General features: G+C 46.9%; 1 protein-coding gene across 1 annotated transcript in view; it reads left to right on the top strand.

The window, feature by feature from the left end:
- Positions 1–27,744, top strand: part of LOC103072514 (glycine cleavage system H protein, mitochondrial-like) — a 58,732-nt gene that overhangs the window by 15,456 nt on the left and 15,532 nt on the right. The window contains 1 exon segment of the mRNA XM_082930889.1: positions 26,309–26,438. Coding sequence (XP_082787015.1) covers positions 26,309–26,438 — 130 coding nt within the window.

The following is a 27,744-nucleotide window of genomic DNA, read 5'->3' as shown; positions in this document are numbered from 1 at the left end:
AATACCTTGGGCAATCATATAAAATAATAATGGGAATCATATTGTTTGATTCTTTGTTTTAGAAAATATTATAGGATTGGAATCGAATAGTTTCAAATGTTGTGCCTTCATTTTTCTGTGGGTTTAGTTATTTTTTTGTTTTTATTTAAAAAAAATTTTTTTAACATCTTTATTGGAGTATAATTGCTTTACACTGGTGTGTTAGTTTCTGCTTTATAACAAAGTGAATCAGTTATACATACTCATATGTTCCCATATCTCTTCCCTCTTGCGTCTCCCTCCCTCCCACCCTCCCTATCCCACCCCTCTAGGTGGTCACAGAGCACTGAGCTGATCTCCCTGTGCCATGCGGCTGCTTCCCACTAGCTATCTGTTTTACATTTGGTAGTGTATATATGTCCATGCCACTCTCTCACTTTGTCACAGCTTACCCTTCCCCCTCCCCATATCCGCAAGTCCATTCTCTAGTAGGTCTGTGTCTTTATTCCTGTCTTACCCCTAGGTTCTTCATGACATTTTTTTTTCTTAGATTTCCATATATATGTGTTAGCATACAGTATTTGTCTCTCTCTTTCTGACTCACTTCACTTTGTATGACAGACTCTAGGTCCATCCACCTCACTACAAATAACTCAATTTCGTTTCCTTTTATGGCTGAATAATATTCCATTGTATATATGTGCCACATCTTCTTTATCCATTCATCCGATGATGGACACTTAGGTTGCTTCCATCTCCTGGCTATTGTAAATAGAGCTGCAATGAACATTTTGCTACATGACTCTTTGAATTATGGTTTTCTCAGGGTATATGCCCAGTAGTGGGATGGCTGGGTCATATGGTAGTTCTATTTGTAGTTTCTTAAGGAACCTCCATACTGTTCTCCATAGTGGCTGTATCAATTTTCATTCCCACCAGCAGTGCAGGAGTGTTCCCTTTTCTCCCACCCTCTCCAGCATTTATTGTTTCTAGATTTTTTGATGATGGCCATTCTGACTGGTGTGAGATGATATCTCATTGTAGTTTTGATTTTCCTTTCTCTAATGATTAATGATGTTGAGCATTCTTTCATGTGTTTGTTGGCAATCTGTATATCTTTTTTGGAGAAATGTCTGTTTAGGTCTTCTGCCCATTTTTGGATTGGGTTGTTTGTTTTTTTGTTATTGAGCTGCATGAGCTGCTTGTAAATTTTGAAGATTAATCCTTTGTCTGTTGCTTCATTTGCAAATGTTTTCTCCCATTCTGAGGGTTGTCTTTTGGTGTCATTTGTGGTTTCCTTTGCTGTGCAAAAGCTTTGAAGTTTCATTAGGTCCATTTGTTTATTTTTGTTTTTATTTCCATTTCTCTAGGAGGTGGGTTAAAAAGGATCTTGCTGTGATTTATGTCATAGAGTGTTCTGCCTGTGTTTTCCTCTAAGAGTTTGATAGTTTCTGGCCTTACATTTAGATCTTTAATCCATTTTGAGCTTATTTTTGTGTATGGTGTTAGGGAGTGTTCTAATCTCATACTTTTACATGTACCTGTCCAGTTTTCCCAGCACCACTTATTGAAGAGGCTGTCTTTTCTCCACTGTATATTCTTGCCTCCTTTATCAAAGATAAGGTGACCATATGTGCATGGGTTTATCTCTGGGCTTTCTATCCTGTTCCATTGATCTATCTTTCTGTTTTTGTGCCAGTACCATACTGTCTTGATTACTGTAGCTTTGTAGTATAGTCTGAAGTCAGGGAGCCTGATTCCTCCAGCTCCATTTTTTGTTCTCAAGATTGCTTTGGCTATTCGGGGTCTTTTGTGTTTCCATACAAATTGTGAAATTTTTTGTTCTAGTTCTGTGAAAAATGCCAGTGGTAGTTTGATAGGGATTGCATTGAATCTATAGATTGCTTTGGGTAGTAGAGTCATTTTCACAATGTTGATTCTTCCAATCCAAGAACATGGTATATCTCTCCATCTGTTTGTATCATCTTTAATTTCTTTCATCAGTGTCTTATAATTTTCTGCATACAGGTCTTTTGTCTCCTTAGGTAGGTTTATTCCTAGATATTTTATTCTTTTTGTTGCAATGGTAAATGGGAGTGTTTTCTTGATTTCACTTTCAGATTTTTCATCATTAGTATATAGGAATGCCAGAGATTTCTGTGCATTAATTTTGTATCCTGCTACTTTACCAAATTCATTGATTAGCTCTAGTAGTTTTCTGGTAGCATCTTTAGGATTCTCTATGTATAGTATCATGTCATCTGCAAACAGTGACAGCTTTACTTCTTCTTTTCCGATTTGGATTCCTTTTATTTCCTTTTCTTCTCTGATTGCTGTGGCTAAAACTTCCAAAACTATGTTGAATAAGAGTGGTGAGAGTGGGCAACCTTGTCTTGTTCCTGACCTTAGTGGAAATGCTTTCAGTTTTTCGCCATTGAGGATGATGTTGGCTGTGGGCTTGTCATATACGGCCTTTATTATATTGAGGAAAGTTCCCTCTACACCTACTTTCTGCAGGGTTTTTATCATAAATGGGTGTTGAATTTTGTCAAAAGCTTTCTCTGCATCTATTGAGATGATCATATGGTTTTTCTCCTTCAGTTTGTTAATATGGTTAATCACATTGATTGATTTGCGTATATTGAAGAATCCTTACATTCCTGGAATAAACCCCACTTGATCATGGTGTATGATCCTTTTAATGTGCTGTTGGATTCTGTTTGCTAGTATTTTGTTGAGGATTTTTGCATCTATGTTCATCAGTGATACTGGCATGTAGTTTTCTTTCTTTGTTTTATGTTTGTCTGGTTTTGGTATCAGGGTGATGGTGGCCTCGTAGAATGAGTTTGGGAGTGTTTCTCCGTTTGCTATATTTTGGAAGAGTTTGAGAAGGATAGGTGTTAGCTCTTTTCTAAATGTTTGATAGAATTCGCCTGTGAAGCCACCTGGTCCTGGGCTTTTGTTTGTTGGAAGATTTTTAATCACAGTCTCAATTTCAGTGCTTGTGATTGGTCTGTTCATATTTTCTATTTCTTCCTGGTTCAGTCTTGGCAGGTTGTTGTGGGTTTAGTTATTGATCAAATTTCTCATTGAGTCGAAGCTACTCCCTTCAAGAAATAGGAGCAACCCCATTACAAGATATTGTTACGGCTCATGTCAGACTAAAGAGAACATAGGTGTCTTTTACAAGCTTGTCAATGAAGTGATAGCATTTCTCTCTCTCTTTTTGTAAAAGAGAACAGCAAATTCCGTTGCTTCCTGAGATGATGATGCTATCACAGATTCATGTGCAAGATTGTGGGTAGTATTTGGCCTAATTCTTATTTATGTTTTGGCCGTACCATGGGGCGTGTGGAATCTTAGTTCCTCGACTAGGGATGGAACCCATGCCCCCTGCATTGGAAGTACAGAGTCTTAACCACTAAACCACCAGGGAAGTCCCTGGCCTAATTTTTAAAATGAGATAACCTCAGATCCTTTTATCGAGGAACTATCCTATCATTGGATCGGTAAGGCCGTTTTTTGGTGTTTTTTTTTTGGCTAGAGAAAGCAAGAAATTCACCAGATTCATTGGCTGAGGGTTAGGGCTTTCACTCAGTTTGAAGGATCTCTTATCCCTCCCTCACTTCTGGTTGTGAGCCACGTGCATTTGGCCTCCTTTTCATACAGGTCTGGTTTGGGGTGAATTATAATCTTAACCCTACCTTTGTGGAGAGAGTAAATGAAGTCCAGAAGATCTAGAATACAAGAGTTAAAATATCCATAAGCAATTCACTTCCTGGTCAGAGTTGGTGAAATGAATTGTGCAGCTGCTGGACGCAGATGCTGTTACTGTTTTATAGATCTTATCACAATGAAAAATGGAAAATACAGGTCCCTCTTCAAACTGACAATGTAAAGACCTCACATACAGAGTAATGCTTTTTCTGGAAAGTGGACCTCTTGAGCATGTAGCTGGTGTTCGTGGGAGTGCTGGGTACTCCTGGGAACCAATCCTTGAGCACACTGTCTAATTTCATGCTTATGACAGCCCTGTAAATTAGAATCCCTTGTTTTCGTTAAACACATGTAAAACCACAGTATGGTAAAGTTAAGTGTCCTGCCTGCAGTGACTCACATAAATATAAGGTGATCATATAATTTATCATCTAAGCCTGAACACTTTTGTGACCGAAAGGGGTGCTATTAAATTAATGAATAAGCTGGGATAACAGCCATAAACAGGGACGTATGGTCCCCCTACTAATCAGGTGCAGATTGGGGGTTTAATTCAGGTCTGATTCCCCAGGCTGCCTGCTCTCCTTTAGATGCATTAAATTGGGCTGCCTCATGTACAAATGAATTGTTAAGGCACATATTGAACGAACTTCTGAAGGTGAGTTCTGCGCTACGTAGAGGGCCAAAGAGAAATTCCCCTTAGGCTAGGTAAAAGCTCCCTTTGGCAAGAAAAAGGTCTACTAGATATTGTCTTTCATACAGAAATGTAGAAAGGGTTTTGTTGGGAAGGCAGGTGGTTTTTCTCTTCTGAAAAAAAATGGTTTTCCATTTTTTTGTTGTTCTAAAGAATGGGTCTGCTGTAGCCTTTTCAAGAAAGATAAAGAAAGACTCATAACATCTCATATGCAGGGCAGACGTCTTCATGGCCAGTGGCTGTTGCCATACAGGGTCATATAATGAATTCTTCAATAGTAAGGTGTGGAGATGACATTTACTACCCCTGTTTTTAGAGCTCTGTCCATGACTGTTATTATCAAGGCAGATCTGTGTGGTATACTCATTACCGTGAGATGTGAAGATAAATTCCCAAAACTTGAATATATTGCACTCTCAGGATTGGATGCCCCGGCTAGTGACCAGCCTCTGTGCCGCTGTGAGCCTCAGACACACGTGTGTGAACACACCCAGCAGAGGTGCAGACACAAAGGTAGGTGAAGCTCAAGGTACTTATAACTGATACTATAGCCCAAGCATGGAAAGTAATAAAGAACATCACACAACACTGTAGGATTTATTTTTTCTGTGTCACGTTCTCTTGCCACCTTCCAGGCCAGTTGAGGTGTCAAAGGAAGAGTTTCCTAGCAGAGCAGGTTCTGTAAATCTCACAGCCTTTAAAAACATCCTGCTGCATTGCCACTTGTCATCAAGTCGGCAGTGCCAAAGAATGGCGTGTCATTCAAAGGCCACTGCTGGGAACCAGAGCAAGCTGGCGGATGGGTAGGAGTTATGTGTTTGGCTGGAAATACGGGATCTGGCTTTCAGATGAGAGCTGTTACTGGGCCTTCAGGCTGCACCCAGGTCCCTGGGGGATCTGCCTTCTGAAACTTGGAGCATCCAAAAAAGACTGATGCCCAGAGAAGGCAAAATGAAACTTTCTGGGGATGGAGGAGAAGCCTTCCCCCATCCAGTGGGAGCGGGAGAGGGACGGGGGGGCCCGGGGGTTGCACCTGCTCCTGTGAGTTGTTTGAGCTGCTCCCTGAGGAAGACCACGATCTCTGGTGGTCTTTTTTTTTTTTTTTTTTTTTTTTTTTTTTTTTTGCGGTACGGGGGCCTCTCACTGCTGTGGCCTCTCCCGTTGCGGAGCACAGGCTCCGGACGCGCAGGCTCAGCGGCCACGGCTCACGGGCCCAGCCGCTCCGCGGCACGCGGGATCTTCCCGGACCGGGGCACGAACCCGCGTCCCCCGCATCGGCAGGCGGACTCCCAAGCACTGCGCCACCAGGGAAGCTCTGGTGGCCTTTTGGAAAGGCCAGATTTCCCATTGGAAATAAGAGAACCACAGGCCACGAGGCAGAGAGAAAAAGAAAACGGGCTTGGAGGAGAGGTGTGAGAAGGGGAAGCAGGGAGATGAAAGAGGTGACCTAGGTGGTGAGCAGCCTTTCTGCTGTGGATAATGAGAGCAGCTGTGCCGGCTCTGGGGACAAGAGCCTTCTTGGAATAGGGCAGGAGACATCAGCTGGGAAGTCAGGAGATCTGGGGGCTGGCGCTCTACTCCTGCTAACTCACTTGGTGAGCCTCCATCTCTTCCGCAAAATTGGGCGAGTCGGGTCAAATGTTACGCACATGACTTCCAGCTCTGTGAGCCTTGGATGCTGAACCATCTTTGCAGGGCTCACCAGCGTGGCCCAGTGAACACTTCCTGATCACCTCTATGTCAGGCATAGGGGCACAAAAAGCGAATGCATCACGTGGCCCTACATCTAGGGCGGGGCCCTGTCCTAAGTGCCCCTGTTGCCCAATCAACAAGGAGAACAGCTAACTCTTAGAAAGCATTTGTTATGTGCCAGGCAGGGTTATGGTTACTTCCGATTGATTTACATCTGTTAGCTCTTTGAATCCTCCCAACAACCCTATGAGGTAGGTGTGAGTGCTCTAATTTTCGAGGCACCGAGAAATGAAGTAATTTGTCCCAGGTTTCACAGCTAACAAGTGGTGGAATCAGGGTTTGAACCCAGGGAGCCTGGCTCTAGAGCTCACACCGTGCAGCTGCTGTGTGTGTGTCGTGGGGGGGGGGGGGGGGGGGGGGGAGCAGACATGAGTAGGAAGGAGAGGGGAGAGGAGGACCTCCCAGGGGGGGCGGGGGGAGTAGCTGTCACATGTTCTTATTGTTTCCATTGCTGGACTGTCAGCTGCCCAAGGGCAGCAACCATGTCTGTCTTGTTAACTGTTGTATTCCTAGTGCCTGGCCCAACACAGGCTCTTGAGGCATTTTTGTCAGATGGATGGATGGATGAATGGATGATGGCTGGCTGGTTGGACGGATGATTGGATGGATGGATAGATGGATTAATGGATAGATGGATGGATGGTTGGTTGGATGGAAGAATGGATGGATGGATGGATGAGATAAACAAGGTCTTTGGGGAGTTTAAGGAGGAAAACAGACCCACAAACACCTAATGTCAGTCTCTGTCAGGCAGGAGGGGTACTTAGTCCAAACTGAGGCATCAGTGGAGCCTTCCTTGAGGGAGTGATGCCTGAACTGAGCCTTGAAAAATGTGCAGAATTTGGGAGAATCTGGTGGGAAAGGCATGCCAAGCAGGGGAGCCGTGTGAACTAACTGTAGCATTGCCACAGCAGTCAGCTATTCCTAGAACATAGAGGGTGAGGCAGGGGCTGATAGAGGTGGGGCGAGGTCAGGAGAAGCCCTCCTGGGAAAGGCATTTGTGCTCACTCCTGAGAACAGTGGAGAGAGAGCTCTTGAAAGTGTTTAAGCAGGGGAGTGGCACGGGCAGCTTTGGATTTTTGATGGGGTGTTCTGGCTATAGTGTAAAGGGTGGAAGGAACACGAATGAGATTGGGCAAGGGAGAGGCTACTGCAGGAGTCCCAGCAAGAGATCTTGGGACGCTGGAGTGGGGGAGGGGATAGAGGTGGCTACAGGGGTAGAGAAGAGGGTGGCCCTTAACTTTTGGCATGTTGAGCTCAAGGGTCCTAGGGCTGCTGATGTGCAACACAGATGCTCCCCCGTGAATGCAAAGGTAGCTTGAACTGGAGGGGAAGGGTGGGGTAGATGGGAGTCTGGGCGGTGCCTGCATCAGGTGGTGGATAAAGACAGGAGAGTGGATGATATCATCCCCAAAACAGTGTTACCCTGAGAGAGCCAATCTCTGGAAGCTAAGCCCGAAAGAAGCCCCGGAGGAACAGCCAGAAAAGCCTGGGTCCTGCCGGTGTAGAGCAGGGCGTGGGTTTTATGGAACTGGTCATCCTCACCGGAGTGATAACATTCTTTGGGCCCTTACAGTGTGCCTGGCACTTGGACAAGCACTGGGGGTGCTTTTACTCAGTTGTTCTTTATAAAACCCCTATGAAGTATTATTCTGATCCCCGTTTTACAGAGGAGGAAAGCGAGGCACAGAGTGTTAATCACAGTTAACCCAAGGTCACGTGCATCGCAGGACCAGAGTGTCCTGGCGAGATGAAGCCCCCTAGGTCTGCGTGTGTGTGCGCGCGCACGTGTGTTCTGTCAATGTGGTAATCTGTGAAGACTTCTGCAAGTACTGAATCAGAGCCTGAGAAAAGAAGGAGGGCATTGGAGCTGTCTTGAGGGCATAGAGGAGGTCGGGTTAAGGTGGGTGTTTGTTTTTTTTTTGAAAGGATGAGAGAAAGAGCCAGCTCAGGAGGAGATTTTGAAGATAGAGGCAGGAGAGGGCCTGGGGTCTGAGGACTGGTGTGTAAGGTGATGGATGACAAGCACAGAGAAGAGAGGAGGCCTTGGAGGAGGAGGTGGCTGGAGGGAAGAAAGCAGGAAGGTCAGAGCTGTTGTCAGAATTGGAGGGGAGTCGTAGGGTTCCATTGGTAGGAAATTTCCAGAATAGGTAAATCCACAGAGACAGGAAGCAGGTTAGTGGTTGCCAGGGGCTGGGGGGACGGGCAGAATGGGGAGGGCTGCTGAACGGGTTCGGGGTTTCTTTCCAGGGGTGATAAAAACGTTTTGGAACTGGACAGAGGTGCTGGTTGCACAATATTGTGAATGTACCGAATGTCACTGAATTGGACATTTTTAATGGTTATTTCAAAGTTATATGAGTCTTACCTCAATAATAAAAAAAAAAAATTGGAAGAGGGAGAAGTGGGAGGGGAGAAAGTGGGTCACATCCAATGACCACAATTTTCTGGCCCCTGCTTGCTCCCTGTTATGTAACAGCTTTATTGTCATCATCTCCCAGCAGCTGATGTCGATTTGTTTACTAGAACGTAAAAGAGGGCTGTGAGGTTCCATCCTGTCTCTAGTACTGGTGCTCAGTAAACGCTGGAATGAACGAAAGAATGGTGGCGGGGATGGATGGGATGGAAGGTCAGGTGGGCTTTTGGATATTGGGGGTGGAAGGGGCTGCCGGTTTGGAATCGTTGGCTGAGGATAAAGGGAAATGGATCTGAGGATCAGGAAAAGCCTGGGTTCCTGATGGTCAGAGGCCTGCAGGAGATGAGGACATGAAGGCACCTGGGAACAACTGCTTTCCCTGGTTCTACTGAGTGCAGAAGAAGAGGTAGGCTGTGAGGTTGAGTTTGTTGCTATAAGTTGGGGATTTTGCTGGCTGATTGCAGTGGAAAGACAAGGATTTAGGGGAGAAGAGGGCATTGGTGATAAATAGTTCAGCGGGGTGAGGGAATCTGGGAGGGGTCGGCTCTGGACCTGGAGAAAATGGAAAGAAGTGATCCCAGGACTCTAAGACGTGAAGAGCAGGTCGTCATTGTTGGGAGTGGAGACCAGGACAGCTGACCCGAACAAGAAGAGGTCAGGGGTGTGGGTCAGGTGGAGTGAAGGTGATGGTCACTGGGCTCCAAGGCGTCACAGGGTTGCAGGCCCAGGGCAGTGATTTCCAAGATTTGGTACTCAGGATAACCTTTTGGGATATGGGAAGAAAATATGAAAACTTTTAACTTTGTTTTTTCCCCTTAAAAGTTAAGCACTTACGTTTTAGTAATATTTACAAGTTTATTATTTTTAAATAAATGAATATATTAGGGGTGCATGCTCGTTTTTTAGTAGTGGGATGTGTGGCCAAATTAGTTGTGAAGAGCTCATTTACAAAACAGGAACAGACTCACAGACTTCGAAAACAAACTTATGGTTACCAAAGGGGAAAGCGGGGTGGGGGGAGGTGAGGAGGGATAAATTAGGAGTTTGAGATTAACATATACGCACTACTATATATAAAATAATCAACAAGGTCCTACTGTATAGCACAGGGAGCTCTACTCAGTATTCCGTAATAACCTATATGGGAAAAGAATCTGAAAAAGAATAAATATATGTACGTATATGTATAACTTAATCACTTTGCTCTACACCTGAAACCAACACAACAGTGTATTATAAATCAGCTACACTCTAATATAAAATTAAGTTAAAAAAACCCAAACAACAAAAAAACCAATAGTTGTGAAGGCGAGGTTTGGGAGGTTGGCAGGCCTGGGATGACATCTTTGGGAGTGATGTCACACGTGGGAGACCAGGCCACATGGCTTGCTGAAACAGAAGCCCCGTGTCTCCTGTGTCTGTCACCATCGCCTTGTTGACCAAATAAGGGTATCTTCCAGAAAGGGCATGAGTTTTCCCTGGAGTCACTGGCTCAGTGCAAACCCATTATGCACTGCGGATCACCTTTTACAATTGATCACAACCCATTTGTCGAATATTCCTTGTAGAACCTGAATACTCATCAATGTCGGTTGTTTCTGGAATCCATCCCCAACCTTCAACCCAGTTTGTTTTTGAAAGTTGGACCTTTTTCTTCTGACTTCCTGGATATTCATTAATATTCCCCCCCTCCCCTCAAGAGATTATGACCTAGGGGAGTTTTTTTAGGAACCTGGGATAACGTTTTTCTGAATCTTGCTAGCTGAATTGAAAGGATCTGAGGAGTCAGGGGCAGGAGAAATAGAGTGTGGTCCTGAGCAAAGGCAATCTGGCTTCCAATTCTGACTGCTGTTATGAGCTATGTGCTTCTGGGCAAGTTGCTTAACTTCTCTGACAGCTGCTTTCATTTTAAAATTGGAGAGGTGATTTTCTATCTGGTAAGGTTATGGGAAAAATTAAAGGAGTTACTGACACACGTGGAAGCCCCTTAAGCTTGCGGGGACTCAATAAACGCCAGTGCTTCCTCCTCCTGGGGACCCATCGTCCCACCCCCAGTCTCCGCCTATGCTTGCCTCTTGTACATTTCCGCCCTGGTGGAGGAGACAGATGAGAACAAAGGGTGAATCGCTAAGACTTCCTGTTGAGCTGGTTTAAAGGTATCCTTGACATTGCCTCTCTTTGCCTCGTGATCTCTTCCGTGGGTTTCTTTCCCCAGCCTCTCTGTTCTGTTTCAAGGAGAGTTTGGGGCATCCTAAGTTCTGTTAAGGTGTTCGGCTAATGTTGAAACAACTCATTAATTACGAGCCTCCCTCACCGCACGAAATGCCTTCATGAGGAACTGATTACTGATTTCATAGGGGGCAGAAAACAAAATAATGCCACCTTCCCCCACCACCCGCATTTCAGATATTATTAAGTCTGAGAGCATTTCAAATCAAAATGTTTTAGTAGGGGTATTTCAAAAGCCCTTTTGTGGTTATAGAATGGGAACCTTCTTATTTGAAAATGATGATGTTGGTGGCCTGGGGACCCTCCCCCGCCTGTTTCGACATTACAGAGGCCAGGCTTCTGGGACTGCTGGGGGTGCCTGTCTCATCGGCTGGGTTTCTGTCACCTTTGGGTACTGGCTGCTGCTTCTTGGACGGCCTGCATGCTGGGTCTGACCATGCCATTCTCTCCCGCATTTAATCTGAGTGCTGTATACTTCGTGAATGGAAGAATGGAAGACTGGAAGAAGTTTTAAAAGTCATTCTTTAATTTTTTTTTCTTTTTTTTTTTTTTTTTTTTTTTTTGCTGCACCACACAGCATGTGGGATCTTAGTTCCCTGACCAGGGACCTAACCTGTGCCCGCTGCAGTGGAATCTCGGAGTCCCAACCACTGGACCGCTAGGGAAGTCCCTAAAAGTCATTCTTTAGAAAAGCATGGCTGTGAAGAAAAATAGGCTTTTTAATTACTTAGTCTGTTGCTAGGATACGTGGGTGTGGGAGTCCCTCCCCACCCTAGGAAAATATTTTATTGTTTAGTTAAAAATGACTACCTTTTAATTGATAACTGGAGTGTCAACACAGATGTTAATGTATTTGGGGGTTTATATTTTTTCAGTTAATTAAGTAATTTTGGCTGCGTTGGGTCTTCGTTGCTGCGTGCAGGCTTCCTCTAGTTGCGGCGAGCGGTGGCTACTCATTGTTGCCATGCGTGGGCTTCTCATTGCAGGGGCTTCTCCTTGCGGAGCACGGGCTCTAGGCACGAGGACTTAAGTAGTTGTGGCGTGTGGGCTTCTGTCGTTGTGGCACACGGGCTCATGGGCTCTAGAGCGCAAGTTCAGTAGTTGTGGCTCACGGGCTTAGTTGCTCCACAGCATGTGGGATCTTCCAGGTCCAGGGGTCGAACCCTTGTCCCCTGCATGGGTAAGCGGATTCTTAACCAGTGAGCCACCAGGGAAGTCCCTGGGGCTTTCTTTTCCTCTTTCTTTTTTTCTTCCTGAGAGAGTGATTTTATAACATCAGGCTCTGTTGTGAAGTTCCTAATCCTTTTATTTCTGTGTTATAAGGTGGGATAGTAGTGCTGCATGGATGTGAGCATTAGGACTAATTCAGAAAAAGAGACCAGTGCTGTGCCTGCAGTATAACAGCCATTCAATACATGGTAAATGCCATTTTAAATTCAGATTAAAGAAAAAAAGGGTTCAGGTTCTATGCAGGCAGCGTAGTACGGTATGAAAAAGAACCTACTGATTAAACACTTAGAAAGTTTCCAGAAACCTCCTTTTAAATCCCAAGATATTGGCCCTCCTGTGATGGATGTCTTTCTTTTTTAAAAAAATTAATTCATTTATTATTTATTTTTGGCTGCATTGGGTCTTTGTTGCGGCGCACGGGCTTCTCATCGCGGTGGCCTCTCCCGTTGCGGAGCATGGGCTCCAGGCGCACAGGCCTCAGCAGTTGTGGCTTGCAGGCTTAGTTGCTCCGCAACATGTGGGATCTTCCCGGACCAGGGCTCGAACCCGTGTCACCTGCATTGGCAGGCGAGTTCCCAACCACTGCGCCACCAGGGAAGCCCTGTGATGGATGTCTTGGGGCAGATAAAACATTTGAGTCTTTTGAGTGGAAGGAACAGGGATCCTTTCACATGAAGTGGTACTTGAAAAATATTACTGTAATTAAAATATACGGTGTGGTTAGTTTTCAGGAAATGTACATTTTTCATGTCTTGAAGGAGGCTTGCAGAGTTACTTAAAAAAAAAAAGAAACAGCCTCTACTGGAAATTAGCACATGATAGGGTTGAAGTTGCTTTTTTCCCCTTCCTTTCTGTCTGAGACCTTACACCTAGTGGTAATACTGATGCTAGGATGAGCGAGTCCTAGGGCTCTGTTCCCTAACAGCACCCTCTTCTCATCCCTGTCTACCTGGGAATCTGTGAGCTTGAATGGGAGAAACATTCCATCTTTATGTACAATGAATTCTAACTGAAATTTGGCATTTTCTTCAATTATGAACCTAGGCAACAAACCAAAGTAGTGTTAGAGGTATCCCGATTTCGTCACCAATAAATCCATATCACATTACCGCTGCCGTGGATACCTCCAAATGTTATTCACACACATCATTACTTCACAATGATGCTAGATCCCAGAGCTACTTTTCGATCTTGTTACTTGGTGTATTAATAAAGAAACGCCATTGTGATGACTAAATCTAAATATAATTTGTTTGAAATGTTTTGTTTTATTTTATTTTTTTTGCGGTATGCGGGCCTCTCACTGTTGTGGCCTCTCCCGTGGCGGAGCACAGGCTCAGGACGCGCAGGCCCAGTGGCCATGGCTCATGGGCCCAGCCGCTCCGCGGCATGTGGGATCTTCCCGGACTGGGGCACGAACCCGTGTCCCCTGCATCAGCAGGCAGGCGGACTCTCAACCACTGCGCCACCAGGGAAGCCCTGTTTTGTTTATCTTATGCATTTACAAACATTATTCGGAGAATTCCAGAGGCACCACTCTATTGCCACTGGGATCCATGACATACAAAAGGTTAAGATCCTATGCTTTGTGGTTTAAATTTTATATATACTAAGGAACTGGGGCTGACTGAAGGACTCTTAACACTGGCTGCCCACAAGAATTACCTGGGAGCTTCAAGACCCCTGGTTCCCCGGGCCATACGCCAGACTAGTTAAGTTAGAATTTCCGGGGATAGGATCTTGGGGATTACAGGTGATCCCAATGTGTAGCTGAGGTTGAAGACCACTGGTCTGTATGTTCAGATAAACCAGCCTACTTCCCTCTTCCCCTCCATTCTGATTCTTTAAATAAGAACTTGAGTTTCATGCTCACAGTAGAAAGTGCAAACTGTACAGAGAGCACAGCTCACTCACCTTTCTAGAGATAAGTGCTGTTGACAGTTTTTGTGCATAAACAATCATTATAGACACACATCCACACATATACCCACAATGGTATATACTATACATGTTACATCATACAGACATACAAGTTTTTTCACTTATAGAGAGCTTTCAAAACTAATTTTGAGCAAAGTTGGTCCTTGAGACTAAATTCTTTTTCTTTGGTGTCTTTTGATTTGCCTACAACTAGGGAGCCTGATCCCTCTAGGCCCAGTTCAGGAGTAGTTTGGAGACCATGAATCCTCATTTCCCTCTTTTAAGAACTAGTGGGATGGACAGGAAACAGCAGCATTGGGATCGGGTCCATCTGGGGTGTGGGATTTGGGGCAAGCCGCTCATCCATGCACACTTCTTTGAATCTGTTTGCTCATCTGTCAGAGGGAGACAAAGAAGGCTTCCTCCCAGGGCTGCTGTGAAATGTGTACAAGTTCAGTGACAGGTAGCGATTATCATGACCCTCATTGCAGATTGTATTCCCCAGGGGAGCTTGGCATGGTCCTTGGGCCCCTCAGAGTTCTTTCTTCTATTAGTATGCAGAAAACATGGGGTAAGTTAAAAAAAAAAAAAAAAAAAAATCCCTGTGCAACTACTACAGACAGAGTCTAGAGGCCCTAAACCACACTTTGGGATAGCCATTATCTGGCTGGATTAGGAGTTGGGTTCAAGGCCACACTGATGATGAATTAACCTTATTAGCTCTTCTTAGCTGAGTACTTATACTACCAGCTTAACACATTCTTAGAAATGCTCCTCCAAGCTTATTGACCCACATCTTTGCATTTCATCTCACTTGCAAAAGCAGTTACATTCAGAGTGAGAGCCAGTATCAGAGCACATGGCCAGAAACAGAAATTCACCCCAGATGGTTTGAATGAAGACTAATGAAAGGAACAGTTACAGAGGTGCTGGCCAGGCACCGTGAAGCACCCAGGACTAACAGCAGTGACACCAACAGTGACACCCAGGGACACCAACATCACCGCTAGGGCTAAGGGGGCAAGGGAAAAAGTAGTTACTGGAGCCCAGTGGGATTTGGAACTGGAGAAGGGCTGCCCAGCAGGAGCTGCGTTCAAGAAGAATCTGCCCCAAGATGGGGCATCCAAGGAGGGATGGAGCTGGGAAGAAATACCCTGCCCTCTCTCCTGTGTTCTCCAATCCTCTGCTGGGCCTCTGCTGGGCTGAACCAGTGGGAAGCCAGCGGACAATGGAGCCCCAGTGATAACCAGATAAGCAGCACAGTGGCTGTTAGACATCAGGAGTGAGTGAAGTGCCTGCCAGTGGGCTGAGCACTTAGATGGGGCCCAGTACATGGTGTTCCCTTCCCCTCACCTCCTAGGATTTGGACGGCAGCTGTTCACCCTTGTCTTAAAGAAACAGCAGCAAGGCTATTCAGGCAGACAGAAAAGGAGGGAGAGCTTCACCTACTACAAAACAAACCCTCGAGTCAAGATCTGTCATATATTTTCTGAGCTCTGGCTCTCTTGGTGTCTGTGCAGAGAAGCTATCCATGTATGTTGTCCCTTAGTTCACCGCTGCCACCGGGCAGGTAATACACCAAAAACATGGAGGTCCAGTTGAGGAGATGTTAATTTTAATTTGGAAACTTCCTCTCTTTTTTGCTCTCACACACATGCCTGGAGATTTCAAGTCGTAGATTTCATCTCTGGCAGCTAGGAGACCACACTGGTGCCAGAGTAGCCTCACCAGCCACTCTGCAGGTCAGCCTCTCAGAGCTCAAGAGAAGACCAGGCTCCATCGTTAGAGCCTCCCGATATATTTGAAAACTGGGAAAATGCATATTAGGATTAGAAACACCCTAGGGAATCTTAAATGTTTGTATGTGAGAACTGCATGTTTTTAACACAGAGAAACATAATATGATCTAATCACGCTTTTCACAAGATAATTATAGGAGTTACAAAACTATGGAGAGAGAGCACACTCTAAGTGGTGTGATCTGGTAATGGGATATCAGTTCAAAGTTATATGATGAATGTCTTCAGTTTCAACCCCATCGCTGTGTCTCTGAGGCTCTGTGACTCCCTGGGAGAAAGTATCATATGTCGGGGTCTGAGGCTGTGGTGGCTTGAGCTCTTGGCGAATCTACACCCCATCCCTCCATGTTCTGTGTGCTTTGATTCCCTTGGCCTCTCTGTGCCTTCTGAGACCCAGGTTTAGAAAGTACGTCTGTGTTCTGCGTCATTGTCGGGCTGACAGAGCATGAGTATGGGAGCCTTGCGGGAACCTCTCGTGGAGCAGAGTGGCTCAGCTTACCACCAGGGGAACACCTCATCCTTCTGTCTCCAGATGTTGACTTTTGTAGATCACTGCTAGTCCGTAGAGACTTCACCGAAGGAGAAGAAAGGAAGCAAATGTGAAATCAATGTCGTCTTCATTTTTTAAAATAATAAACTGTTTGTTGAAAGATTTGGGGACCAGAGACTTGGGCTGGTGAACATGGTGGACTCTGTTTTATCTCCCAAGTTACAAGCAAACGTGATTGAGACTACCTTAGTTTTAAAAGAAAAGTCGGGATCATTCTCAGGCTTCAGCCATCTGTAGGGCAGCGGTTTGCCAATTTCAGTAGTATAAGAAGGGACCAAAGGAGCTTGTTAAAAAGGCAAATCTCAGCCCCCCAACCCTGTCCCAAGACACAGAGCCCACCTTTGTAGCCAACTCCCCAGGTGGTTCAAGAAACACGGCTTAGAAAACACTGAAACATTCCTTAAGCTTTTTTTCCCCTGAGATATAATTGACAGACAGCACTGTTTAAGTTCAAGGTGTACAGCATAATGATTTGACTTACATTCATCGTGAAATCATGACCACAATAAGTTTAGTGAACATCCACCATCTCGTATAGGTACGAGATTAAAGAAATAGAAAGAAATTATTTTCCTTGTGATGAGAACCCTTAGGATTTACTTTCTTACCAACTTTCAAATATAACATAAATGTAACAGCAGTATTAGTTACATTTATTATTGTGTATATTACATGCCTTGTACTTATTTATCTTATACCTTGAAGTTTGTACCTTTTGACTGTCTTCATCCTATTTCCCACCCTCCCCCCTTGCCTCCCCCTTAAGCCTTTTTTAAGGTATTGATGCTTGATCTGGAGATCTTTGGTTTGTTTGTTTTTTTTTTTAATCAGAATTGTAAACTTCCTCTGGACTTTCTTCCAGACTGTATTTTTTCGTTTTGTTTGTTTTAACCCCTGTACTTCAGGCAGCCTGTCATTGGCAGGACAGACGCATCAGAAGTAAATTCCCTGGAAGGGGATCCTGCTGTCACATGGTGGGAGATGCTGTCATGCTTGAAAACAAAGAAATAACAGCCTCCATCGAACTAGGTGGTCTCCCTGAAGAGGTTGGAGAAGTAATCCAGTGGTATCTGTTGGTTTCAAGCCTGGGTTGTTATTAATGCTGTCACAAATGACAATACTTTTCCATTGACGGGCCTGCCATCTGGGAGGAGTTTTATGTATCGCGTAGTGGATCCTGCTGGGTCGTTAAGCCACTCACTTGGCATCTTACAGGCCGCTGAAGGACCATCAGCTTGGAGGTGGTGCTGCCTTTCCCCCAGAGCGTGCTGCATGGTGCGTTGACTGTCACTTATGGTTCCCTGGGAAGGGAGGCTCCTCAGGGCCTCATGTTGTTGGGGTCCGGGCCCAGGGAGGTGGGGTCCTCCTTCCCACCCTGCCCCTTTATCTTTCTTACAGCATCAGAGGCTTCTTGGCCCCTTCACGCGGGGCAAGGGCAGGGCTGTAGCTCTTTTGTTGTTGACGTCGGTGTTTTTCTTTTCCCTGCGCCACGTAGCACATGCAATCATAGCTCCCCGACCAGGGATCCAACTGGCGCCCCCTGCAGTGGGGAGCGTGGAGACCTAGCCACTGGACTGCCAGGGAGGTCCCTGCTGCTCTTTTTTTTTTTTTTAAACATATCTATTGGAGTATAATTGCTTTGCAATGGTGTGTTAGTTTCTGCTGTATAACAAAGTGAATCAGCTATACGTATACATATGTTCCCATATCTCCTCCCTCTTGCGTCTCCCTCCCACCCTCCCTATCCCACCCCTCTAGGTGCTCACAAAGCCCCGAGCTGATCTCCCTGTGATCCGGCTGCCTCCCACTAGCTATCTATTTTACATTTGGTAGTGTATATACGTCCATGCCACTCTCACTTCGTCCCAGCTTACCCTTCCCCCTCCCCGTGTCCTCAAGTCCATTCTCTATGTCTGCATCTTTATTCCTGTCCTGCCCCTAGGTTCTTCAGAACCATTTTTTGTTTTTAGATTCCATATATGTGCGTTAGCATATGATATTTGTTTTTCTCTTTCTGACTTACTTCACTCTGTATGACAGACTCTAGGTCCATCCACCTCACTACAAATATCTCAATTTCGTTTCTTTTTACGGCTGAGTAATATTCCATTGTATATATGTGCCACATCTTCTTTATCCATTCATCTGATGATGGACCCATAGGTTGCTTCCATGTCCCGGCTATTGTAAATAGAGCTGCAGTGAACATTGTGGTACATTTCTTTTTTTGAATTACGGTTTTCTCACGGTATATGCCCAGTAGTTAACAGCTCTCTCTTTTTAAGGTTCACTATCCTCTAGGGAAAAAATACACGGAGCCCTGCAAAACAAGAGGCAGTTGAATACTTTTGTAAGCAAGAGAAAGATGTAGCATTTTTCACTCCCCAGGTTTTAATAGTTTCAGTGTACAAAATGGAGACTTTGTACCTCATTAAGGCAGCCAATGCAAGGAAGAATATGGGACAGAGGAGTGGTGGGTGGGGCATGGATGGTTATGCCAGAGGGGGCTTCAGAAGGATAGCTTGCCCACTTCTGATAGCTTCCAAGACAGAGTCTTTCAGAGCTCTGAAATCCATGTTGCCTTTTCACAAATGTACGGAGTGAGGCTGTGACTGATTTACAGAAGGGAACATGCCCAGCCTCTCCTGTAGAGGCCCACTGGATTCCACAGCTGGCCTGTCCAAGCTACGTCCAGACCTGCAGGTCAGAGGGCAGAAGCCGGGCTTATCTTGGGGAAATGGCAGGCCAGGGGTGTCCAGACTCGATCTGTCAGGGACAGGAAACCCGGTGGCTCTGGTGGTCTGGCCCACTGCCAACACAGATCTCAGTCAGTGGCTTTGAGTCTCAGGCTCTGTCAGATGACAGGGGTGAAGCCTCACACCCTCACCCACCCTTTTAAAGTCGGGTAACACTGACCACACCCCTCAGACTCTAAATGGAGCCCAAGGAAATGGTTGAATACTGGTTTCCCCAAGACCCACACCATTTTACCTAGTCATAGGCGGGACCTTTCTGGAAACTAAGCCACCCTGAGCAATGTGCTGTCATACTTTCCCTGATGAACTGCGAGGCAATCAAGGTAATTAAAGAAAACTCTGCTTGTTCAAATGTGGGAAGCCTCTCTTTACCTCTTAAGTTTGAATAGGGTCCTTGTTTATGTGAGGGTACTGTGTGAGGTATCTTGGCCATTGGTGACATTTGTTGGTGCTTAATGACATCCATTCTGAACAAGGAACAGGCTTTTTCCTCAAAATGCTAACGTTTAAGATACAAATGAACTTATTTACAAAACAGAAACAGACTCACAGACGAAGAAAACAAATTTATGGTTACCAAGGGGAAAGGGGTGTGGAGGGATAAATTAGGAGTTTGGGATTAAAAGATTCACACTACTACATATAAAATAGATTAAAAAAACAGGGACCTACTGTATAGCACAGGGAACTATATTCAATATCTTGTAATCAATTATAATGGAAAAAATCTGAAAAAGAATATATATGTATAAATGAACCACTTTGCTGTACACCAGAAACTAACACAGCATTGTAAATCAGCTATACTTCAAGAAAAAATTAAAGAAAAAAGAAAAGAATGACAGTGGCTCGGGTTGAAGAGGCCAAGTGCTATTTCTCTCACGATGACAGCCCTGTATTTTGGGCTCACCTCCCAGGACAGGGAGCCCTCTCCTCAGCCCTTACTGATTCTCTGATGGAAGGTGCAGGGGGTGGGTTAGAATGCACTGACTTTTGTTCAGGAGTTTGGGGACTTGGTGAGCACCCCTGAGAGAGACCATTCTTTCTCTGCACCCAGACATTTCTCTCGCCTGGACAACTTTGCTGCCACTACCCTGGCCCGGCTGTTACCTTACCCACCAGGGTTCTTGGCCTTCCTTAATCAATAGAAATTGATCAGAGGCCAGACAAGAAATTCAGGCAAGGCTCTGTTGGGGCCCCTGCTGCAGCAGCGGGGAGAGAAAACAAGCAGCAGCTTCCCTTGCTTGCTTGCTCTCTCAGGGGGAGTGAGCTGGATCCTTCTGTGGGGTGAGGGTAGGGGTGTGTCCAGGGGTCCGGACGGAGTGGTGGCTTAGGTGTTTTGCCCACCCCTTATGTGGTGGTGTGTGCAGGCGGCATGCTCAGTTCCCTGCTTTTGCTTCAGGCTCCTCAAGAGTGGCAGTTGGGTTTTTTGGTCTCTTTGTGTCTTTTGTCCAGAATTTGCCCCAACTGTGCATGATGCATGCACTTATTTTTAGTCCCGTATAGTTTCTTTGTATCCTGTTGCTTGAGGAGAGGTGTGTCCAGGTGCGAGCACTGCAGCACTGCAGCAGAGGGTCCTGGGTCCCAGCCTGTCACATAGCTGCTGCCATTTCTTGCCTGGACCATGCAGTGGCCTCTGCCTGCATCGTCTTTTCCCTATCGGTGCAGCATCTTCAGCAAGCTTTTGAAAATGCAAACCAGATCACTGCCATCAGTCTTTTCCTACCGAGAGGCCGTGTGGTGAGGTGATCCAGAGCTTGGGATCTGAAGTGGTCCGACTGGATTCTGATCCGTCATTAGCTGGGTGACTTGGGGCAACTTAGCTTCTGTCCTCATCTGTAAAATGGAGATGATGATGCTAATAGAACCTACTCATGAGTTGTTGTAAGGATTACATTTTTACCTGGAACATTTAGACCACTGCTGAATAGATGTTAGTTATTATGTTTATTGTCAGTGTTCTGCCTAAAATTCATGGGCCTCCTAAGCCTAGACTCCAACACAGACTTCTTTTTTATTTTTATTTATTTATTTATTTTTTGCTGTACGCGGGCCTCTCTGTTGCGGCCCCTCCAGCTGCGGAGCACAGGCTCCGGACGCGCATGCCCAGCGGCCATGGCGCACGGGCCCAGCCGCTCCACGGCATGTGGGATCCTCCCGGGCCGGGGCACAAACCCGCGTCCCCTGCATCGGCAGGCGGACTCTCAACCACTGCGCCACCAGGGAAGCCCCCGACACAGACTTCTAACCAATCTTGTGAGGTGCAGCACGATCCAAGGCTGGGCAACTTCTCTTCTCTCCCAAGGACTCCTCCTGCCTCCTCCTATTTTCTACCCACCCTGGCTTCTTTCAGTATCTCCAAAGCACCACACTGTCTCCTGCCCCAGGGCCTTGGCACAAGCTTTTCCTCTACTGCGAATGTTTGCCTCTTTGCCTGGACGACTCCTGCTCTTCCTCTGTATCTTGGTCTAAGTGTCCCATCCTCAGGGACCCCTCCCTCAACCACTGAGGTGGAAGGAGATCCCTGTCATTCTGTGCTGTGGCACCCCCATTTTTTTTTTCTTTCATAGTCTTTGCCACAGTTTGTGATTTTCCGTTCATCTGTAGGTTTGCTCGATTGGTATCTTCAAGCTCTCCTTCCTTTAAGTGCCACGAAGCCAAGGATGGGCCCCCAGCATGTGGCACAGGCCTGCCCTGCACTGGCCTGTGCTGCTCCCTGACTGTGATGAATGAATACTGCTAACCCAGCAGGGTTTGTGAGCTCTTGCCCTGGGCCCACAGTCGGCGTATGTACGACCTTGTGTTTATCTCTGCAGACAGAGGCCTTTCCGAACACATTTCTGGGTCATAAGTCAGCCATGGAGGAGGTACAGGGGATACAGAGTTTAATGGTTCTCAAACTGTAGCGGGCATCAGGAACACCTGGAGGACTTGTTAACATGATTGTTGGCCCGTCCCCAGAATTTGATTCTGTAGGCCTGGGCTGGGGGCTGGGGCCTGGGAATTTGCATCTCTTACAAGCTCCCAGGTGAGGTTGCTGGTTTGGGGACCCCACTTTGAGAACCACTGAGAGAGGTGTACAGATAGCAAAGCAACCAACCATCACAGTGCTCAGAGACCTGCTGGGTCATGGAATGCCACCAAGGAAATAAAGGCTGGGAGAAAAGTGAACAGGGTGGCTTGCTGTGGGGCATCCAGGCGAGTCTGTCCTGGTTCCTGTCCCACTTGCTGTGTGTAGTTGTGGGTGAGGTCGTTAACGACTATACCGTGGGAGAATCTCTTCTGCCTGCTTCTTTTGCTGCTGAATTGGTAGAATCTAGGGGCTACAAAGGTTGGAGGTACAGGATCCCGCAGGAGGGGAATGTTTTCAAGGAGCTCATTGTAATCATGTTGTGAAGGCCCCAGAGCGGGGATCCCGGTGGTTTGATGGAAGCTGGATTCAGGACAGTCGTTGATGGCAGCTGCTTCTGCTGCCCGTTCCTCTATAGGAAAGCTCCTGGTAAAGCCCTCTTTAGTGGGCCCCCTTGCTGACTGAGAGCCACAGGAAGCTCTGAGGTTTACCTAGTGGTCCTAGGCAGGTAGGCATCGTCCAGAGGCCTGGTCCCCTCTTTCCCATCACAGCCACCACGATATTTTCATGGATCTCAGGAGCTTTTCATGGCCCCTGGAGGCTCCTGTCCCTCTGTGACAGGGAGGGAGCCTGTTGCTGGACCGTGATCTCTGGAGTCAGGCGCCCCCAGGTTTGCTGTTGCTTCCGGTAGCATGCCTTTGGGTAACTTGCTTCTCCTTGGATTTTCCTGTCCTATAAGACAGGGTTGATGATATCCAGGGGAGCTTATGGTGTAGGGGTCAAGTTGAAAGGCCAAACAGAGGCATCAAGTTGAAAAGCCTTGCTGGTGTTCACTGTTGTGACCCCCCCAGCAAGTGAATGGATCTTATTAAGACTCGGCTACCCCGTTATCATATGGTGATTAGAATGGTACTCACCTCGTAGGGCTCTTGGGAAGATAAAACATTTGTGACAACTGGTGGATTCCAAATAAAGTCTGTAGTTTCGTTAATGGTGTTGTGCTGATGTTAATTTCCTGGTTTTGACAAATGTATCATGGTTGTGTAAGAGGTTAGCATTCAGGAAGCTGGGTGAACAGATACAGGGACTCTGTACTATCTTTGCCACTTTCCAGTAAATTGAAAGTTATTCCAAAATGAAAAGTGTATTTTTAAAAATGTTGGCGAAATAGTTAGGGTGCTTGAGATTTAGTAAGCCCTCAGTACATGGCGGCCGTTACCATTACTACTAAGACAACTACAGTTACTACTGCCGATAACTTGCAGCGTCATGGTAACTCATGTGTGTGTCTAGCTGACCACTCTACAAATGGTATGTTAGTTTCCTATTGCTTCTGTAACAAGTTGATACAAAATTGGTGGCTTAACACAGATTTGGTAAAGTTCTGGAGATCGGAAGTCCAACAGACGTCTCATTGGGCTAAAATCAAGATGTCAGCAGGATTGCATTACTTCTGGATGCTGTAGGGGAGACTGTGTTTCCTGGACTTTCCCAGTTTCTAGAGGCGGCCATGTGTTCCGTGGCTTACGGCTCCCCCCTCTCCATCTTCAAAGCAAGTGATCACATCACTGTGATTTCTGCTTCTGGGATTCCATGTTTCTCTGACTGACATTCCTGCCGCTCGTTTATCAGAACCCTTCTGATTACCATGGGCCCACCTGGATAATCCAGGATAATCTTCCCAGCTGAAGATTCTTAACTTAATCAGATCAGCAAAGGCCCTTTTGCCACGTAAAGCAACATGCCCAGGTTCTGGGAGTTGGGACAAGGACGTCTGTGGAGGCCATTATTTTGCCCACCGCAAGTGCTAAGGTATCTTCCGTCTCCTTTTTTCACCTGCCTGTGTTCCCCTTCCCCTTTACAGCCTGTAGGTGGGAGGAACCTGTTGTTTGATTTCCTTGGGTGGAGCTTATGCCCCCGGGGCAGAGAGAGGGCAGTTCTCAGCCATTTTCCCTTGGAGGCCTGAGCTTCACGTGAGTGGCTGCTGGGGGTTCAGACTGTAGCTTGGGTCTAGCACATGTGTGTGATGTGCAACTGGGTGCCATGTTACTGAGTGGTAGTGGACTTTGATTCTTCAGTTGTGGGCTTGGTACTTTGGGCACCAAAATGGTGACCCCAGCTCTCTCTCGGTTAGCAGATTGTGCTGACGTACTCACTGTTGAGTCTGAAGGCTGATTACATCTGACCCCTTATGAACACTCTCTGTGGGTCATAGATGATCCTGGATGTCATACTCCCTTAGTTCTTTGTTCAAGGCTTTATTTCCACCCCTTCTCTTCCTCTTTACCTGCCCATCTCTGTCTAAATCTGGACTGCTAAGCATGGCAGCTAGTGGCCACGTGTGGCTTTTGAGCACTTGAAATGCAGCTAATCTGAATTGAGATATGCTGTCAATACACACTGACATTTGGAGACTTAGTGTGAAGAAAAGAACATAAAAGACTTTGTTAATGGTATTGAAATGCCGATTACATGTTTTACAATAATATTTTGGATATATTGGGTTAAACTACAGTATTGAAATTAATTCCACCTGTTTCTTTGTTTTATTTTGGGCCGGGGGGTGGGGTGGGGTGGCGTGGGGCTGTGCTGCGCAGCATGCAGGATCTTAGTTCCCCGACCAGGGATCCAACCCCCGCCCCCTGCAGTGGAAGCGCAGAGTCTTAACCACTGGACCGCCAGAGAATTCCCTCACTTGTTTCTTTTTAATGTGGTTACTAGAACATTTAAGATTATATATGTGGCTTGCATTGTTTTTCTTTTGGAGAGTGCTGGGCTAAATCCTATTCATCATCTGTGAGTTTGTGTGTATGAGCGTGTGTGTGTGTGTGTGTATGTGTGTGTGTGTGTGAAGGGTCTTTTTATTCCTGTCACTGTGATATGTAAAAGGCTTCCCCAGGATTTCTCTTTCTCTATTTCCCTCCCTTGTCTGCGTTTGTCTTTTTCTCTTTTTCTCTCTCTCCCCTCCTTTTGCAACTAGCTTGCTGCATGAATCTCTGGGAATGTTCAATCCTTTGAAGCATGTGGTTGCTCCGTAGAGAAGGCAGTGCGTGCTTTACCCCAGCCTATACAGTTGGGAAGTTCATCACTGTCTCCATCTCCCCACCTTACTCTTTACGCCTGAGCAGTTTTCAGATTGTTTCGATTTATTTCTTTGGTTTAATTTTTTTATTTTTAATAAAGTTATTTTTATTATTTATTTTTGGCCGCATTGGGTCTTCGTTGTGGTGCGTGGGCTTCTCATTGCGGTGGCTTCTCTTGTTGCGGAGCACGGGCTCTAGGCGCATGGGCTTCAGTAGCTGTGGCTCGCGGGCCCTAGAGCGCAGCCTCAGTAGTTGTGGCTCACGGGCCTAGTTGCTCCGTGGCATGTGGGATCTTCCCGGACCAGGGCTCGAACCCGTGTCCCCTGCATTGGCAGGTGGATTCTTAACCACTGCGCCACCAGGGAAGCCCATCTTTGGTTTTAATCTTTGTTGGGGCTGGTGGCACATCTTTTTAACAGCCCCTGAGGGGAGTCTAAAACCCCTTTCCCAAAACTGCCACTCTGGGGAAGGGGGGAGGTCCAGGGGTTCCTAAGTGGCATCAGAGTCATCTGGGGAGTGAAATGCAGATTCCTGAGCTCTGCACGCTGGTGTTGCCAGGAATGAGGCCGGATGTACACCAAACAAGTCAGTGGACTCGTTGGCCTGACTTGGGTGACAGTGCAGCCTGGCTTGCAGCGTAAGCCTCAATATTCATGTCTGCAAAGTGCGGTCTGGCTTGCCTGAGAGAGCCTGAGAGAGATGCTGATGAGGTGGGTACAGCTGGGGGTGGACGTAGCTGGTCCTCCCTGCCCCCCTCCCCCAGCACACAGCACCTGATGATGGTGAGTTGGGCTTATTAAGAGGTCATCCTTTCCTCCAATGAGGCGGAGGCAGTGAGAGAATAGATGGTGGAGAGTGGCTGGAAGGTACGTGGCCCATCCAGAGGTTACAAGGGAGAGCTGTGTGGTTAGTTGGGTCCCCATCATGGCACCACTGCCTGTCAGATCTGTGACTTGGTGCCTGTTACTTTAACTCTCTGAGCCTCTGTTCCGTCATCTGCAAACAGGGGGTGGTTGTAAAAGTCACCGGTCCTGGAGCTCGTGGCTGGTTGGGGAGCGTGGGTAATGCTGGCCGCTTCTGCTGTGTTATCTGATACCTTCTGGTGAACTTCAGGCTGGGAGCATCCAGCTGACTGCCCCCGGGGCAGATTTGGGCGAGGGGAAACCTGGGGACACCTGGAGGGAGGTAGTGGAGCTGAGGAAGGTTGAGGTGGCGAGCTGCTCGGAGGATTCGGGCATGGTCGGTGAGTCTGCAGCTCTCTAGGGACACGCAGGCCCTTGCGAAGCACAGCTCCCTCGCCCTGGATGCCGCCCTGGATGCCGCCAAGCCTCCCCCCTGCCTGTGTCGGGGAGAATGGCTGTCCTTGGACCAGCTGACTGAGCGGGACTGGGGTAAGAGCCTGTGAGCCTGAGCGAGCCCAGGGCATCGAGGGGTCGGCTGGGCTGGACTGAGCTGAGCTGGGTGCTGTGGGAAGGAAAGGAAGTCCTCTTTTAGCTCTGGGGATTAAGACCGTCGCAGGGAAGACATATTTCTGCTGGGAACCTGCTTACCCTGTAACCCCTGAAACCCCTGAAAGGTGTCTTCTTGCCCTTCCTCCCCCCTCCAGCCCTGGGGGGATTGGAGCCAAGGATTCAGCGCTTGGGCCTCCTGGGTCCCAGGCCTGGAGCTAGCGGAGGGCAGACGTCAGGACCCTCAGGGCCCTGTGGGAGGGGAGAGGGGACGCACCAGGCCTCTGTGATGCTCCAACGCCCACTCTTGAGTTTCTGGAAACTTGCACATTGATCTGAAAGAGTGGAGTTTCTTTTTCTTTCCAATGAGAGTGTGATCCTGGTTGGGGACTTCTTTTCTGGGGTTGCAAGGGTTTCAACCACTTGTTTGAATATTCAGACTTGTGGGTTTTTCTCTCCCCTAGCGCTTGGGGCTCTTGTTCGGTTAGAATGATTTCAACCATAGGTTTGTTTTGGAAAAGTAGCTAATTGTCGTAGTGTATTTTCCTTTCAGGAATGGCCTGGCTAGTGTTAAGTGTCAATCTGAGTAGATGTGAATATTTGGAGACGGGGACGTGAACGCAGGTGATTCGCCTTAAGGCAATGGGTCTCCTTGCAGCGCCAGATGGAATTTTCTGGCATTCACTGTGTGAGGACTCTGGTTGATGACCCGGGGGGTGCGGATTGGCAGCTGAAATTTTTGTCGAAGCCGATGCGCAGCGCGCGGTGAGGCCAAACCAAATCGTGGTTGTCTGGAGGGGAGAAATGGGGACTGCAGGGCCCGGCAAGAAGAATGGGACAGCTGGCGCTCAAGGACCCGAACTCCGCCATGGTTTTTGGGGAAGAGTTGGTATGGGCACAATTTGGGCTGAGGGCTTCCTCTGATCGGTTGTTGCAGGGGGAACCGGGTGGTGTTCAGGGATCTCAGTCATTAGCCATCTGGTTCCGGCTGGTTTGGGGTCCACGTGCTTTTGCTCAGCCTGAAGTTACCTCCTCCACCTGGGTGGGGGGCCCTGGTTCCTGTAGAAGAACTCAGAGATTCAGATCAAATTATTAGCCCCC

This window comes from Lipotes vexillifer, unplaced genomic scaffold, assembly GCF_000442215.2.
Source record: "Lipotes vexillifer unplaced genomic scaffold, Lipotes_vexillifer_v1.1 scaffold1771, whole genome shotgun sequence".
Taxonomy (NCBI): Eukaryota; Metazoa; Chordata; class Mammalia; order Artiodactyla; family Lipotidae; genus Lipotes; species Lipotes vexillifer.
This window is presented reverse-complemented; position numbering and strand designations above follow the sequence as displayed.